The following is a 16,966-nucleotide window of genomic DNA, read 5'->3' as shown; positions in this document are numbered from 1 at the left end:
GTCGCGTCTCTCTTTTTTTTTTTTGTGCGAACCGTGAACCAGCCAGCCAGCGCGACGGAAGCGCAGCGACATCAACAAAGGCACGAGCAACTGCGCAAAGACAGATTAGGAGAGGCCTGGGAGACTGCAGAGGACCGGACAGCGAGGGACGATATGTGCATGATCTGCTAGGGCTAGACACGCTCGCTTTCACTCCACCGTGGCCGCGCACGACCCTTTCCGCTCGCTCGTTTCGGACGAGACATACCACGCACGCATTGCACAATCGCACAACACAGTGGCAGGCCACGGATCGTCAGAGGAAACAGTCTACACGTAGAACGCGCTCGCTTGACGAGAGGCCGCTATGACCACCCGGCCTATGCGTACGAATTCCTTCAAAAGAAACGGGAGTCAGACGAGCTCAGCGAGCAGGTGTGTCCACCGAGCGCTTATAGTGAGCCGGCGTCCCTGACGATGAGAGCTTCATGATCGTAGTAGCATCAGCAGTGGTAGCGCAAGTGGCAGCATAGAGGGAGCGCAGCCGGATCAACCTTTATATACTGCGCGTGAGACAGAGGAAGACGATGAGGCATGGACTTCCTTTGGCACGCCTGCCGCTAACAAGACAGTTCCATCCGATCTGGATGGTACGATCGGTCGCTCCAATCTGCGGCTCAATGTGCAAAAGGGCACACCTACGCCGGGCAGCCCGTCCAGGCTAATCTCTCGACGAGGTAGCTTCAATGCTGCTGATGGATCTGCTGCTGCTCGCAATGGCGCTGTCGGTCATTCGACATCACGAGATGGGTCTCCCCAGCTGGGCTCAGGAGCTTTTGCGCCTTCGACCGGTCCGATGTCGAGCTCGCTGTCACCCACGATAGGACTCGCTTCGCCGCCTAGGCCATCGACCAGCAGCTTCGAAAGGCTACGTCCCGCAACCACGCCGGCGACCGTATCATTCCTGCAAAGTGCTGCATCAGCAAGCGCAAGTGATGCAAGTCCGTCTCTACAATCGCCTGCGCAATTTGCAACAGCTATGTCATCCGCGCATACTCATGACGGCATACTTTCTAGCGCGACCAACGGAAGCATTTTCCTTCCCAGCCGACCGACGACGCCCTCCGGTAGCTCTGTCTCCTCGGCATCGCGACCCTCACCGAGACGGCAAGATAATCACGCACGATACCCTTCACTGACCTCTGCCTGTCTGCCTGCAACTGCTAGCTACACACCAACAAGTAGCACGATGGCACAGTATGCGAACGCTCTGGGTCGCTACATCCCCTTTGGCGAAACATTGGAAGAAGACCGAGCACGGGAAAAAGATCTCTTCTCGCCTAGTGTGCCCCGTGCAAGAGCGCCAAGTCCAATGCAGGCTAATCATGCCAGCTTCACCTCGATCAACGGAAGCTCTAAGGCGGATGCAAAGTATGCAGCAGACATCGGGCTTGGCTTCGCTGGCACGGAAAAGTCTGGCATCAGAAGTACCAGCAACAGCAGTACAAGCAGCGCGACGAGCAGCATTTCCGGTCTCACTTCCGACAAGCGGTGGCTACGCATGTTCAAATGGATGCGGCCAGCGTCAGCACTATCCTCGTCAGGCAGCGCACCAGTAATGCGCGCGTATAGAGACAAGGAGGATGTTCTGGCAGGCAGCGATGACGAAGAATATAAGCTGAGCAAGTCTAGAGGGCCCGCGCCGCGTCCGACGCACTCTAGACGACTGTCTAAGCTCCCGCAGAGGACAGCTGTGCTCGTCCTCGGCCCTTTCTCGTCCTTTGTCCTGCCAGACACGACAGCGCTCGTGCAGGCCCGTGCAACGCATTCGCGCGTTGTGCCTGTGAAGAAGAAGCGGGCTTTGGTGCTGCGCTTCTTGACGGCAGCTTATATCATCTTTGCGCTCTTCCACTTTTCGTCTACGCTTTGGTCTGCACTGCTGCGATCAAGTGGCGCAAGCCAGGCTCGCCTCGTCGCCAGGGAACAACAGCAAGTCTTTGCAGCCAACTCAGCCTATTCGAGTGGGCAAGCAAAGTTGAACGATTGGGCCGAGACAGTTGCCCAAGGCTTCACAGGCGGACGCGACAGACTGCTACAAGGAGTCGGGTATCGACCAAACCCGGACAGCGTTGCCGCGTCGCTGGCGCCGTCGCTGGACATTGATAGCGATGCTGCCGTTCTTGACGAAGAACCCGAGCAGCTTGAGCCTATCGCCGCGCCAACAGTGGCCGAAGAAGTACTGCCGATGCCCAATCAGGTCGGGAGAGCCAACGTGACCGTCCTTCGAGACCCTCTCTCGCTTCTTTCGCATCCGTATCGAATGAGTAAGATGCATTCGAAAGTAGGCCCTAGACACTACGAGCATGTCGAACCGTAAGTGGATCGCGAAGATCATCAGAGCTGCAGAACTGACGTTGCTCTAGTTACGCATTTCGCGCAACTTCAGCATCGTCGACTGCCGAAGTGACTGCTTGTCTTTACATCAATGAGATCTGGCTGCCGCAGCTGGCCGAATTTGCAAAGCGCTGGCAAGGTCCGATCTCACTCGTGTATGAGACGCCTTATCAGAGTAGCAACGTTGAGCAACGAACCAATACACTCAAGACGCTCTCCGAGCTCAGAAATTCAGACAGTATCATAAAGCAATTGGTCGACTTCCACGTCATTTCGCAGCCGCAGCTATCCGACTACTCGCTAAACAAGACGTATGAAAGGCTCATCGCCCATCCAGTGGGCAGCAACTACCACATGAATGTCGCTCGTTTCTTTGCACGAACAGACATGGTCTGGATGGCCGGTGACGCTCGCCTGCTGCCCTCGAACGGACTGCGTCGACGTCTGGCAGCTTCGAGCGTGCGCAAAGTGGTTCTCGATTCAAATGATGCCGTTATTGTGCCCGTTTTTTCAGCCATCCGACGCGATGCTGCTGGCGAAGCTCTCAGTCTCTCGTCGATTGACGATCTCCGGGAGCAAAGAGCGCCTGTACTGAATGAAGAGTGGGAGCTCAGCGGGGTCTCGCCGGCGGAGTTCGCACCCCTCGGCAAGCGCTTCTATCAACAGCATCTCTCGACGCTGGACTTTCCTCTAAGCCGCTGGCCAAAGCGCAAAGCAACGCTCGTGGGCCTATCGTCCTTGCATCCTCCCGTGTCGGTCGCTGCGCCTGGCGAGACTGTGCCCGAGCGGCCAGTCTTTGCGCTCTACGACCGAGAGTGGGCTGCCAACCGGGGTCCATCCAATTGGCAGCTCTGGCGCAAGGCTCGTACAGATCCTCGACTTGCGGATAGCGCAGAGTCTGGCGGCGGTCAATCACTCGGCGTCAATGGTACGATCGGTGGTGGCAGTCACCTCTACAAAGTGACCGACTACGATCTGCATTACTCGCCGCATCTCGTCATCTCACGCGAAGCTCAGCCCTGGTGTACTGAGCGCTTCCAGACCAATCAAGCAGCGTGCGTCTACCAAATGTATCTTTCTGGCGCAGAGCTCTACGTCTTGCCTGACGAATGGGCGTTCACACTCGAGCCAGTTCAAGGCGAATCGTCCAATACTATGGATGAAGCTGATCGCATCAAGGTAGGCTGACTGTGTACATGGCCGCAAGCGGCTGCTGACTTGCCTCGCAGACATCGATCTCCTCGCGACTTTACACAAAATTCCATCAAGAAGCATGCATGCACTACGGCCGCGGCTTCCTCTCCCTCGACCAGTGGCAATCAGATCGCGCCACACACCTCCGTTTCATGTGCGAGCGGGTCCACGCATCGTACGCCTCTGTGCCTTGCTGTATGGGTAGAAGCTGATCCGGGATCGGCTTGCAGATGGGGCGTTGGACTTCTCGAGCCGCCCAAACCTGCCGCAGCGCGTTGACCGCTTCTCTGCAGTACACTTATTAGCATGTGCAATCAGTTCAGCATATCGCATCATGTTGTATCATGCAAATGGCCCTTTTTCAAAGCGATGACACGGCCAGCTGCCTCGGCCGGTGGCGTTTGAAAAACAGCGCGCGTGTATCACCATTTTCGACGCGCACCGCCCCTAGGCGTTAGTCCGATACCGAGATCGAGAGCGAGCAGAGACTCGGTAGGCAAGGTCTGATCTTCGAGACTGACAGTCCTCGCTTCACTGCGGCTTCTGCTACCTCTCCAGGCAGCATCAGCAGCCAGCCAGGCACTCGGAGCCTTCTTCGAGAACGCTCGTGCGCCGTCCGGTCTTACGACTCAATCTTGCCTCGCGGATCGAGGGAAGGAGTCAAGCGGTCGCTCAGCAAGACTTTCTTGGCTTGCTGGCGACGTGCTGGCACCGGGAGAGCAGCTCGCAGACTGCCAAGGCTCGTCGAGAATATCCAGCTTTGAGAATCCGTGCGCATCGGCCTTGCTTGGCTCAGTGTCATCGCCCGGCCTTCAGGCAGACTGCCAGCATCATAGAGATACACCGAGAGTATGTCGCAGTCAAGTGGCGCCAGAGATGCCGCCTATATCCGTACGCCAACCGGCGAACCACCTGCTAACCCTTTTGCTGGCGTAAGACCGAACAACCCGGCGCGACAGCCCACCGGCTTCAGCGATCAATCTTCCGTGGAGGGAGACTATGGCAGCTACAACAACCCCTCGGGTCCTGGTTACGCCAGCCGCGAGACGTATTCTAGCGAGACCGGAACACCATACAGTAGGTCAAATCGGAACAGTGCATTACGACGTACTGATGCAATTGACACACGCAGGCACAAAAAAGTACGAGCTTGACTCGGAGTCTGAAGCGGGCGATGGCGTCTATCAGCGCGGCACGGCAGGCTATGGCGCGCCTTCGACGGATTCGCTCATGCAAGAGCGACCTGCTCCTGCTTTTGCCCGTGCCGGCGTCAATTCCTACTCGTCTGGTGCATCTACGCCTACCTACGGCGGATTTCCAAGCCAAGACTTCCAGCCCTACTCCAAGCTGCGCGAGCCGTATCCTGCTTGGTCTGCAGAATCGCAGATACCGATCAGCAAGGAGGAAATCGAGGATGTCTTCATCGATCTGGCGAATAAGTTTGGATTCCAGCACGATTCGATGCGCAACATGTACGACCACTTGATGATTCAGCTTGACTCGCGCGCGTCTCGCATGCCGCCTGCCCAAGCTCTCTTGACTTTACACGCTGATTATATCGGCGGTGAACATGCAAACTATCGCAAATGGTATTTTGCTGCTCAGCTTGATCTGGACGATGCCATCGGGCAAGTCAACACGGCTGTGCCGGGTATGACGAAGCTTGGCAAGAAAAAGAAGGGCGTGACTACGGGCTTGCCCCAGACTGCGGCCGGCAAGACACTCGAATCTGCTCATTCGCGCTGGCGCAAGGCCATGGCAAACATGTCAGAGTATGATATGCTCCGCCAAATCGCACTATACCTACTCTGCTGGGGCGAGGCAGCTCAGGTCAGATACACACCGGAGTGCCTATGTTTCATCTTCAAATGCGCGGACGATTACTATCGCTCTCCGGAGTGCCAAGAGCGCCTCGAGCCGGTGCCAGAAGGTCTCTATCTACGCGCTGTCATCAGACCGCTCTATCGTTTCTTGCGTGATCAAGGCTACGAAGTCATCGATGGTCAATTCCTACGTAGAGAGCGTGATCACGAGGCCATCATTGGCTACGAAGATGTCAACCAGCTTTTCTGGTATCCCGAGGGCATCAATCGCATCGTGCTCACTGATCGTACCCGTCTAGTCGACATACCACCTGCGCAGCGCTTCATGAAGTTTGATAAGATCGAGTGGAACCGAGCATTCTTCAAGACATACTACGAGCGCCGTTCATTCCTGCATCTGCTTGTCAACTTCAATCGCATCTGGGTCATCCATATTGCCATGTTCTGGTTCTACACTGCCTACAACTCGCCTAAGATTTACACGCGCTCTGGTGAAAAGGAACCAACGTTGGCGATGCGCTTCTCAGCGACCGCCCTTGGAGGCGCCGTTGCTTCGCTCATTATGATCGCTGCCACCCTTGCCGAGTTTTCATACGTCCCTACAACATGGAATCACACATCGCATCTTGGTCGCCGACTCGTCTTCCTGCTCGTTGCTCTGGCATTGACAGCTGGTCCGACGGTCTATATCGCGGGCTTCAATCGTGACTCACAGGTTGCACGCATCATCGCTTTCGTGCAATTCGGCATATCGGTGTTCTTCTACTTTCTGTTTGCAATTGTGCCTTCGGGCAGGCTGTTCGGCGATCGTGTGGCAGGCAAGGCTCGCAAGTACTTGGCGAATCAGACCTTCACTGCTTCTTTCCCGGCTCTCGTCGGTGCTGCTCGCTTCACCAGTGTCATGATGTGGACGCTCGTCTTTGGCTGCAAGTTTACCGAATCCTACTTTTTCCTGACGCTCTCGTTCAAGAACCCGATCCAGGTCATGGTCAACATGACAGTCCGCAACTGCAGCGACAAAGTCCTCGGCAGTGGTCTCTGTGCGCAGCAACCGGCCTTCGCCCTAGCACTCATGTTCTTGATGGACTTGACATTGGTCTGTCCAGGTCTTCTAATTCTTTTTGCGGATGCTGACCCGAAGCATAGTTCTTCCTCGATACCTTCCTGTGGTATGTCATCTGGAATACCGTCTTCAGTATCGCTCGTTCCTTTTCGCTTGGTCTGTCTGTCTGGACGCCTTGGCGCGACATCTTCACACGACTACCCAAACGGATTTATGCTAAGCTGCTCGCGACGGGCGACATGGAAGTCCGCTACAAGCCGAAAGTGCTTGTTTCGCAAGTCTGGAACGCCATCGTCATCAGCATGTATCGCGAACATCTGTTCGTATTCCTCCGATTGCTTCACTCGCACATGCTGACAAGGTCATCACAGATTGTCTATCGATCATGTCCAACGTCTGCTCTATCATCAAGTGCCGTCTGACAACGAGGGCAAGCGCACGCTGCGCGCTCCAATCTTCTTCATCTCGCAGGAGGACAAGGGCCTAAAGACTGAATTCTTCCCTCATGGATCTGAAGCCGAAAGGCGTGTCTCTTTCTTCGCCCAGTCGCTCACGGTAGCTCTGCCAGAGGCGCTTCCGGTCGATTCCATGCCTACTTTCACTGTCCTTACGCCGCACTACAGCGAGAAAATCTTGCTGTCTCTACGAGAAATCATCCGAGAAGAAGATCAGAATGCGCGGGTTACTTTGCTCGAATATCTCAAACAGCTCCATCCGATCGAATGGGACAATTTTGTGCGCGACACGAAGATACTGGCAGAAGAGTCAAACGTATTCGGCGGTTATCCATTTGCCAACGGATCAGGCAACGATGAGAAGGCAGATGCGAAGAGCAAGGCGGACGATATTCCGTTCTACATGATTGGCTTCAAGTCTGCCGCGCCAGAATATACACTGCGCACACGGATCTGGGCATCTCTACGCGCACAGACTCTCTACAGAACCGTCTCAGGCTTCATGAACTACTCAAAAGCAATCAAGCTGCTCTATCGTGTCGAAAATCCTGAGGTCGTCCAGATGTTTGGCGGCAATACGGAACGTCTAGAGCGTGAACTCGAGCGCATGGCTCGTCGCAAGTTCCGCTTCGTCATCTCCATGCAGCGCTACGCAAAGTTCAACAAGGAAGAGATTGAAAACACCGAGTTCCTGCTGCGCGCGTATCCCGATCTCCAGATTGCCTATCTCGACGAAGAACGCTCCAGCAAGCAAGGCGGAGAGCCTCGCATCTATTCTGCACTCATCGACGGTCACTCAGAAATCCTGCCAGATGGGAAGCGACGCCCCAAGTTCCGTATAGAGCTACCAGGCAACCCGATTTTGGGCGATGGCAAGTCTGACAATCAGAACCATGCCATCATCTTCCATCGTGGCGAATATGTGCAGCTCATTGATGCCAACCAGGACAATTACCTTGAGGAGGCTATCAAGATTCGCAACGTCCTTGGCGAGTTCGAGGAGCTGCATCCAACCAAAGAGAGCCCTTACTCGCCTCAAGGATTTGCAGCGGCAAAGCTCAGACCTCCAGTCGCGATCGTCGGCGCGCGAGAATATATCTTTTCGGAGCATATTGGTGTTCTTGGCGACGTGGCGGCCGGCAAGGAACAGACTTTTGGCACTTTGCTCGCTCGCTCCCTTGCTTTCATCGGTGGCAAGCTTCACTATGGCCATCCTGACTTCCTCAATGCGATCTTTATGACCACGCGAGGCGGTGTCTCGAAAGCGCAAAAGGGTTTACATTTATCAGAAGACATCTATGCTGGCATGAACGCGTTCGAACGCGGCGGACGAATCAAGCACACAGAGTACTACCAATGCGGCAAAGGGCGAGACCTCGGCTTTGGGACTATCCTCAATTTCCAGACCAAAGTCGGCAGCGGTATGGGCGAACAAATGCTATCGAGAGATTACTACTACCTTGGCACTCAACTGCCAATTGACCGCTTCCTGACCTTCTACTTCGGTCATCCAGGGTTTTACTTGAATAACATACTCATCATATTGGCGGTTCAGCTGTTCATGTTCGTCATGGTCTTCCTCGGCACCCTTAACAGCAATCTCGACATTTGTACATATAACAGCAATGGTCAATTTTCTGGCAACGAAGGCTGCTACAACCTCGTACCCGTCTTCGACTGGATAAAGCGCTGCATCATCTCCATCTTTATCGTCTTTTTCATCTCGTTCCTGCCGCTCTTTTTGCAAGAATTGACGGAGAGAGGTGTCGGACGCGCTCTGCTGCGACTAGGCAAACATTTCATCTCGCTTTCGCCCGTCTTCGAAGTCTTCGGAACGCAGATCTCAGCGCATTCGCTGTTGACCAACATGACCTTTGGCGGCGCTCGTTACATTGCCACCGGCAGAGGTTTTGCAACAACGCGCATTTCCTTTGCAATTCTATACTCGAGATTCTCGGGACCCTCCATCTATCTCGGCATGCGTACTCTCGTCCTGCTACTCTACTCGACCATGACCGTCTGGACCAACTTTTTGATCTACTTCTGGGTGTCCATCCTTGCTCTGTACGTTGGTCACTTCTCCCAAACAGGGTCTGTGCTGACTCTTCTTCAATCGTAGCTGTCTGGCTCCCTTCATCTTTAATCCCCACCAGTTCTCAATCAGCGACTTCATCATTGATTACCGGGAGTTCCTGCGCTGGATGAGCAGAGGCAACAGTCGCTCGCATGGCAACTCGTGGATCGGCTATTGTCGATTGTCTCGCACGCGTGTCACCGGCTTCAAGAAGAAGAGACTCGGTCATCCATCAGAGAAGCTTTCAACAGATGTTCCTCGTGCAGGCTGGCGCGTCATTGTCTTTTCGGAGATCCTAGCGCCCATCATGTTCGCGACGATCTTTGTCATTGCCTACGCGTTTGTCAAGAGCTTTGCCGATCCGCAAGTCAACGCTCTACTCCGCATCGCTATCATCTCTCTCGGTCCGATCGTCTGGAATGCGGTCCTGCTGGCAGTACTGTTCCTTGTCTCGCTCTTTGCCGGTCCTGCGATGGGTCACTGCTGCGCTCGCTTTGGCAGTGTCATCGCCGCCATTGCACATGTCGGCAGTGTCGTCGGCCTTGTCGCCTTTTTCGAATTCCTCGTAGGTCTACCGTATAAAGATTGTCAGTATGCTGACCTGGCCGCAGTGGCTCATCGAACGCTGGAACATCAGCCATGCCATCCTTGGCATGATCGCAGTCATCTATATCCAACGCTTCATCTTCAAGGCCCTCATCGCGCTTTGCATGAGCAGAGAAATGAAGAATGACGAGGCAAATCGAGCCTGGTGGACGGGACGGTGGTACGGACGCGGTCTCGGAGGCCACGCCTGGTCTCAGCCGCTACGAGAGTACATTGTCAAGATAATCGGTATGTGCCATGCTTGTCATCAAAGACAGTCGCTTACAAGCTTGCACAGAAATGTCACTCTTCGCTGCCGACTTTCTGACATGCCACTTTTTGCTGTTCATGTTGACGATCCCAATGCTGATCCCCTTCATCGATCGCGCACACGCAACGATGCTCTTCTGGCTCAGACCAAGTCGGCAGATCAGAGCGCCTATTTACAGCTTCAAACAAAAAGCTCAAAGGCGAAAGATCGTCTTTACCTACTCACTCATCTATCTCGGCGTACTCGCCTTCTTTGTCGCCCTCATCGTCATTCCTGTCGTGTTCCGTCACACTCTCGACAGCCTGCCATCTGTCAACATCTAAACATGATGTATGGCGATTGTATAGCTTTAGATTTGCACAATCTGAGTGTTTGTCTCGAATGTGTGCATCGTTCCCTTCCAATCCCCATACAAACAAAGCGGCCACTGATGTTGTATTACGCAATATTTTTCGCGACCCAAAAAGTGCAGCACGCAAGACTTTGGGCGAGAGCGTCGAGCGAGGCCAGTGAGCGATCATGAGACGCGGAGGAGGTCACCACAGCACTGGGGCGAGATCTGTCAGATCGCTGTATCACTGGGCAAGGTTCGTCTGTGATCTTCACCCATCTTCGTCCTCATGCTGACGCTCGAACACAGACTTTGGCGACTCTCTGGCGGGCCTCTGGCCAACCCCTCGGCGACACTGGCGATACTCTCAGCTCTTCTCAGCCTCGTCAGCCGTCCGCTCGAGCCCGACCACAAGAGTTTGTCGCTTCCAGACTTCGGTGCTGGCTCATCGGCAACTGTCTCGAGCGGTCTGCTCGCCCTACCTCTAGCCCCTAGAATATACTGCTGCCTAGCGAGTTGATGAGTCGTATTATGTCTCGCACTTTGCGACGAGGCTTCGCTAGGATGAGAAGTCCCCAGGACTGCCTCCGCTATGGGTCNACGAACACTTGCGCTGGATTGCCGATGTCAGTTCGCGGACNTTGCGTGCAGCGGTTGGTTTCTAGTGACCTGGCCAACACTGCACGTGAAAGAGATCTGCATCAGTTCTGCCATGTGCCTCCCCTCCTCGACCGCCTGATGGGCTCTAGCATGATAACTTGACTCAATCTCGACTTTCACCGCGGCCTGGCAACATCGACGCGGCAAGTGTGGCAATGCACACTGCTTTTCCGATGGCGAAACAGCCTAGGCAGACCACCTTCTCTCGCCGCTNGNTGTTTNCTCGAACTCTGAGCGCAAAGGCGGCCATATGGCAACGAGGCAACACTCTCATCGCAGCANCATTGCACATCCGACCTCATGCGGTCATCGGGCTTCGCATGCCGACTCTGTNAGCTGCAGCAACTTCTCGTCTTTGCGCTGTTGTCTGCACTGATCTTAGCGGCTTTGCGCCCTTTATTTCGTGGTCGCGAGCAGCTCGTGTCAGCATCGAGATGTGGTCAGATGAGTTCCTCGCCTGCTTGAGTGAACCAACGTTTGGTGCGAATGTCTTCATGGGTTGCTGAGGCTGCGAAGCAATCGTCTATCGACTCAGCGTGCGCGTATTGCCATCGAGGCAATCGAAATCCAAACGTCGATGGCTTGCTAGCATCTCACGACTCACCCACAAGTGGAGCCCTCTGTCATTCTCCTGTCCTGTGACCGCATAATCAGCTGGAACCAGTGAAGCACAAGGAGTCTCCCTCGTGAGCATGGTGACACCTGTATGGCCACAAATTTGGCCTGTAGCCAGCACGAGCAAGCAAAGACTAGACGAGCCTGTGCTTGACAGCTTGCGGAGACTCTTGCAACAAGCTGGCATCGAGCCCGCAGACGTACACGAGGATGAGCATCCGTGGACTCGCTTCTCGTCAAGAAAGAGCTCGAAAGGCAAGGACAGGGCTCAAGATGAATCCATACGGCAACGATCGCCCGAGATGGCCTGGCTGGCGGCTCAGTTGCTCGAGCGGAATGATATGGATCGAGCTGTTGCGCTCTTGGCGTCTGCGGCGAATGACGAAAGCATACAGGAGCAACTCCTCGATATCGTCGGCTACGATCGTATCGAGAGCTTGCCTGCCATCATCGCTCGTCGACCGGCCATTGCAGAAGAGGTCAAGCTACGTGATCAAGCAGTGCGTGATGTCCGCACGAGACGAGCGATCAAGAGCGTGCTCATGCTCACGAGCAGGCCCTTCTCGCGCATAGCGAGCCTTCAGACTCACCGCACCAACCTTCATCTTACAATCAGCCACGAACGAGACAGCTGCAGCCACAGATAGACGTCAAGACAGCTGACGAGCGCGCCGCTATCAAGCAAGCTCGCAAAGCCGGTCAGAAGGGCAAAAAGAACACAGCCAATGGTGCGGCATCGTCCCAACTCGCGTCAGGTCGATTCGACGCTGCAGAGCTGCAGCGAATCCGCGAGCAACAGCTTCTCGAAGCATCTCAGAGGCCATTGTGGACCAGCGAAGCTAGACCGGACACTGCGCTCAAGCTGCCCAACGTCTACGCTTCTTCTGCCTCACACGGTGGCACGACGCTCTCATTTTTCGGTCAGAAATATACTCTCCCCGTCGGCACGACACGGCAAGCGCACGAACATTATGACGAAGTGTCTATACCCGTCGCCAGGCAACTACCTATGCGCAAGGACGAGCGCCTGATTCACATTGACGAGCTAGATCCGATCGCCAAAGGCTCATTTCCAGGCTATGCGACGCTCAACCGTCTGCAGTCCGTGGTCTATCCGATTGCCTATCAAACCAACGAGAGCATGCTCGTCTCTGCTCCGACAGGCGCGGGCAAGACGGACGTTGCCATGTTGACAATGCTCCGAGCGATATCTCAATACGGAGACCTCGATGAGACCGCGGACAATCGCTTCGTCATGCGCAATAACGATTTCAAGATCATCTATGTCGCACCGATGAAAGCGCTGGCCGCTGAAGTCGTGCGCAAGATGTCCAAAAGAATGGCATGGCTCGGCGTCAAAGTGCGCGAGCTGACGGGCGACATGCAACTCACGCGGTCGGAGATCGTTGAGACTCACGTCATCGTCACTACCCCCGAGAAATGGGACGTCGTGACTCGCAAGACGACGGGGGAAGGACAGTTATCCTCAGTACGTCTAGCCTTGGCGCGTCATAGCGCGAGGATTGACAGATCAATCGCAGAAAGTCAGGCTTTTGATCATTGACGAAGTGCATCTGTTGCACGATGATCGTGGTGCGGTCATAGAGTCCATCGTCGCACGAACGCTGCGTCAAGTCGAATCTAGTCAGAGCTTGATCAGGATCGTTGGATTGTCTGCGACCCTCCCGAACTACATCGATGTAGCCTCTTTTCTTCGGTGCGCGCACACGAGTCGCTTGCCAAGGCTGGGATCTGACCTTTGCGCAGCGTCAATCTCTATCGAGGGCTGTTCTACTTTGACGGCAGTTTCAGACCCGTTCCACTTGAGCAGCACTTCCTCGGCGTCAAAGGCAAGGCAGGCAGCCCAGATTCGCGCACCAACCTTGATAAGGCTTGCTTTGACAAGGCGAGTAGCGCGAACCGCAGGCTCGAATCATTACTGAACGTATCTTTAGGTCGCCGCACTCGTCAAGGAAGGACATCAAGTCATGGTCTTTGTCCATGCTCGAAAGGACACGGTCAAGACAGCAGAGATGCTTCGCGAGCAAGCCTCATCGGAAGGCCTCGCCGACCTCTTTGATGCAGCAGATTTGCCGCGATACGATGGCTTCAAGCGTGAAGTGGGCGCATCGCGTAACAGAGAACTCAAAGAGCTCTTCTCGCATGGCTTCGGCATCCACCACGCAGGCATGCTGCGGTCCGATCGGACGCTTAGCGAGCGACTTTTCGAGAGCAACATGACCAAAGTCTTGTGCTGCACGGCGACGCTCGCCTGGGGTGTCAATTTGCCGGCCTATGCTGTCGTCATCAAAGGCACACAGGTGTACGATGCTGGCAAAGGTTCCTTTGTCGATCTTGGCATCCTTGACGTCCTGCAGATCTTCGGTCGTGCTGGTCGACCGCAGTACGAGACTCACGGTGTCGGCTATATTTGCACTACTGCGGACAAGCTTGATCACTACGTAAGCGCCATCACCCAACAACATCCCATAGAGTCGCGCTTCGTCACCGGTCTAGTAGACTCGCTCAATGCTGAAATTGCGCTGGGAACGGTCACGAGTATTGACGAGGGTGTCCGCTGGATATCGTACACTTATCTGTTCGTCCGGATCCGGCAGAATCCTATGGCGTACGGCATCTCTCCAGACGAACTTGTCGATGATCCTTCCCTCGGCAGCAAACGACACCTGCTTATCACCCAAGCCGCGATCGCTCTTGCGAAAGCTCAGATGATCAGCTTTGATGCAGACTCAGGCAGTCTGCGCCCGACCGAGGTCGGCTCGATCGCATCGCGCTACTACATCCGGTTCAAAAGCATGGAGATTTTCAACGAGCGTATGCGACCGAGCATGTCGAACGCAGATGCCCTTGCGTTGCTATGCATGAGCACGGAATTCGAACAGATTGCAGTCCGCGATACCGAGACCGTTGAACTGTCAAAATTGATTAGCGACGTCATCCCTTGCGAAGTCATCGGAGGAACTAAGACCACTCCTGGCAAGGTCAATGTGCTCTTGCAATCTTACATCAGCCGCGCCACTTTGGTCGACTTTGCCCTCATCAGCGACCAGGGCTATGTCGCGCAGAACGCCGGACGTATTGCGCGCGCAGTGTTCGAGATTGCTCTGAGCCGAGGGCACGCTGCGCTGGCTACCGTCATGCTGGATCTGAGCAAGAGCATCGAAAAGCGGATGTGGGCGTTTGATCATCCGCTCGGTCAAACGGATCTGCCACGCAACGTGCAGTACAATATTCGCCAGTACCTTGATGACTATACCGTCGAGGATATTGCAAATGCCACAGAGCATGATCTGGGTGAAGCGCTTCGGCTCAATGATCGACTGGGCGGCATAGTCAAGCTGGCAGCGCAGCAGTTTCCCCGGGTCATGTCAGATACACGCGCTCAGCCTATTGCGCCTGACTTGCTCCGACTGACCGTCACTGTAACGCCACAATTCGAGTGGACGAAAGCGACGCGCACTTCTGTCCAGCCATTCTACTTGTGGATCACTGATGCGACAGACTCTGTCATCTTAGATGCGACACGACTCGTCTTCAAATCGACGACAAGAAGTCTCGTGCACCGCGCTGTCCTCACACATGAGCCGATGACAGAGGCTCTGCATGTCCATTTGGTCTCAGAGCGCTGGCTGGGTAGCGATGTGTTCGAAGATGTCGAGCTCGTAGATGTGCACGTACCGGCCCTGCCTGACGACTCGACTGTAATCTTAGACGTTCCGCTCTTCGAACATCCTCGCACGATTGCTGCAGATCCGTTCAAGCTCAGCGGCAAGACGCACGACGCTGTCGAGACACAGATCTTTCATTCGATCATGCACACATCTGCCAATGTGCTAGTCGCTTGCGCTACCGCTCACAATCGGCTGACAGTGCGCGAGCTGGCATTGACTAGACATCTAAGGCTGGGTGACAAGATTTTGCTGGTCTCCGCAAGTCCAGCCGGCGCCAGACTAGCGCATGCAAAGCTCACCTCAGCTGTAACACCGCTGGGTCATACTCTTGGGCTGCTCTGTGCGGATCGGCAACGTGAAGACATTCCTGACATCCTCATCACTGACGCGTCGTCTTTGATCCGTCGATGTGAGGCTATAGGTACGGCAGGCTTGCCCGATGTCGCTCTCTGCATCTGCGAGGAGCTTCAATCGCTCAATACTGAGTACGAGCTAGCACTGGCGATGCTCTCCTCCCATCGTCGGAAGACTCGCTATATCGGCTTAGCATGCTCTTTGCAGACATCTGGCGATCTCGCGCAGACACTAGAGGTGCCAGCAGGACATATCTACAGCTTTGCGCCGTCAGTCAGGATGACATCGCTGACGACTGACTTTCGGCCGTTCTATCAATCAACCTCGGCGTCTTTGCTGACAATGATGCTCCGGCCGGCCTACGAGATTCTTCGCAAAGCAGCAGGTACAATCTTGTGCGTCGTGCCATCAGAAGATCAATGTCGGCAGACGCTTCGAGAGCTGTCAAAGATGATTGCGCTCGATCTAGACGCCCCAGATGCTTTCATAGGCGATCACGAAACGATTGATATCTATGCCGGTCAGCTCGGCAGTGGAGATGCCGATGAGGCACTTCAGCGAGGGCTTGTCGCAATGCACGCGCGCATGTCGCCCAAAGCTCGCCGGATTGCCAGCAGTCTGTCCAAGAGCGGCGCTGCGCGCGTGCTCATTGCTACTAGTGACGCGGCCGTCGCTCACAAGATCTCCTTCGATCACGTTCTCATTCTTGGTACCGAATTTGGCGTCTATAGTAAGGATGGCGAGCGTCAGCACTGCGAATACTCGCCAGCTGATCTGGTGGCCCTGCAAGACCTGGCGATACCATCAACTAGTGGCGGCACGGCGACTTGTCTAGTGATGTCTTCGCCCGCACAGATTGCGCTCTGCTCGCGCAGCCTGCTATCAGGTCTCAGTCTTGAATCTGACCTTGAAGTCAACAGCCTGGCATCGTTTATACTGCGATTCGTTGCGGTCGATGTCTTCAATTTCAAGCAAAAGATCATCGATCTGCTTTCGGGTAGCTATCTCAACCGTCGGCTCGTCTCAAACCCGGACTACTACAGTCAATTGCCGGGTGAGGAGCTCAGTCTGACGCAGCTCGTCGACGAGGCCATCGCGCTACTACAGAAGTCTGGGGCGATCAGGGTCGAGAGTGGCAGCCAGCTCTGCATAACTCGGATAGGTCAAGCGGCCCTACAGTCGCACATCGCCGTCGAGACGCTTGGCGATCGTATCGCAGAACTGAATGAACATTCTCTGAAGGCCATCACAGGCGCTAATGAAACGAGTCTGCGGCACTACTACTCGAAATTACCCCGAAGGGTGCAGACCGAACTCGGCAAGGCAGACATACTCGACTTGACGGCTGTCGCGGTGCAGCAGGCCGTCTTGCTTGCTGGTCTCAAAGCTGGACGGGTGCCGTCTGATGCGCAGCTAGAGCAACTTCAGTACGAGCTCGTGTCAGGCCTGTTTGCATGACGATATGCAATACATGGT

The 16,966-nt window shown here is 54.9% G+C and overlaps 4 protein-coding genes across 4 annotated transcripts; all 4 read left to right on the top strand.

The window, feature by feature from the left end:
• Nucleotides 1-50: 50 nt before the first annotated feature.
• On the top strand, nt 51-3,858 carry L969DRAFT_89664 (uncharacterized protein). Its single transcript, XM_014710775.1, has 5 exons — nt 51-414; nt 478-2,352; nt 2,403-3,552; nt 3,603-3,742; nt 3,798-3,858. Exons 1-5 carry the CDS (start codon nt 347-349, stop codon nt 3,844-3,846), a joined length of 3,282 nt encoding a protein of 1,093 aa, XP_014566261.1. The 5' UTR covers nt 51-346; the 3' UTR covers nt 3,847-3,858.
• Nucleotides 3,859-4,011: 153 nt separating this feature from the next.
• Nucleotides 4,012-10,199, top strand: L969DRAFT_25576 (glycosyltransferase family 48 protein). The gene is made up of 7 exons (XM_014710586.1): nt 4,012-4,644; nt 4,700-6,486; nt 6,537-6,772; nt 6,825-8,972; nt 9,028-9,547; nt 9,594-9,816; nt 9,866-10,199. Exons 1-7 carry the CDS (start codon nt 4,419-4,421, stop codon nt 10,159-10,161), a joined length of 5,436 nt encoding a protein of 1,811 aa, XP_014566072.1. The 5' UTR covers nt 4,012-4,418; the 3' UTR covers nt 10,162-10,199.
• A 158-nt stretch (nt 10,200-10,357) lies between these two features.
• Nucleotides 10,358-10,689, top strand: L969DRAFT_52308 (uncharacterized protein; the record flags this gene model as incomplete). Its single annotated transcript, XM_014710774.1, has 2 exons — nt 10,358-10,425; nt 10,479-10,689. The coding sequence occupies 2 exons, from the start codon at nt 10,358-10,360 to the stop codon at nt 10,687-10,689; spliced, it is 279 nt and encodes a 92-aa protein (XP_014566260.1).
• Nucleotides 10,690-11,313: 624 nt separating this feature from the next.
• On the top strand, nt 11,314-16,948 carry L969DRAFT_77978 (uncharacterized protein; the record flags this gene model as incomplete). The annotated part of the gene is made up of 5 exons (XM_014710773.1): nt 11,314-11,944; nt 12,001-12,933; nt 12,986-13,161; nt 13,212-13,389; nt 13,418-16,948. Exons 1-5 carry the CDS (start codon nt 11,522-11,524, stop codon nt 16,946-16,948), a joined length of 5,241 nt encoding a protein of 1,746 aa, XP_014566259.1. The 5' UTR covers nt 11,314-11,521.
• Nucleotides 16,949-16,966: the final 18 nt, after the last annotated feature.

Source organism: Mixia osmundae (genome assembly GCF_000708205.1).
Source record: "Mixia osmundae IAM 14324 unplaced genomic scaffold scaffold_9, whole genome shotgun sequence".
In the NCBI taxonomy this organism is placed as follows: Eukaryota; Fungi; Basidiomycota; class Mixiomycetes; order Mixiales; family Mixiaceae; genus Mixia; species Mixia osmundae.
Note: the sequence above shows the minus strand (reverse complement) of the source record. Positions and strands in the feature narration are given on the sequence as shown.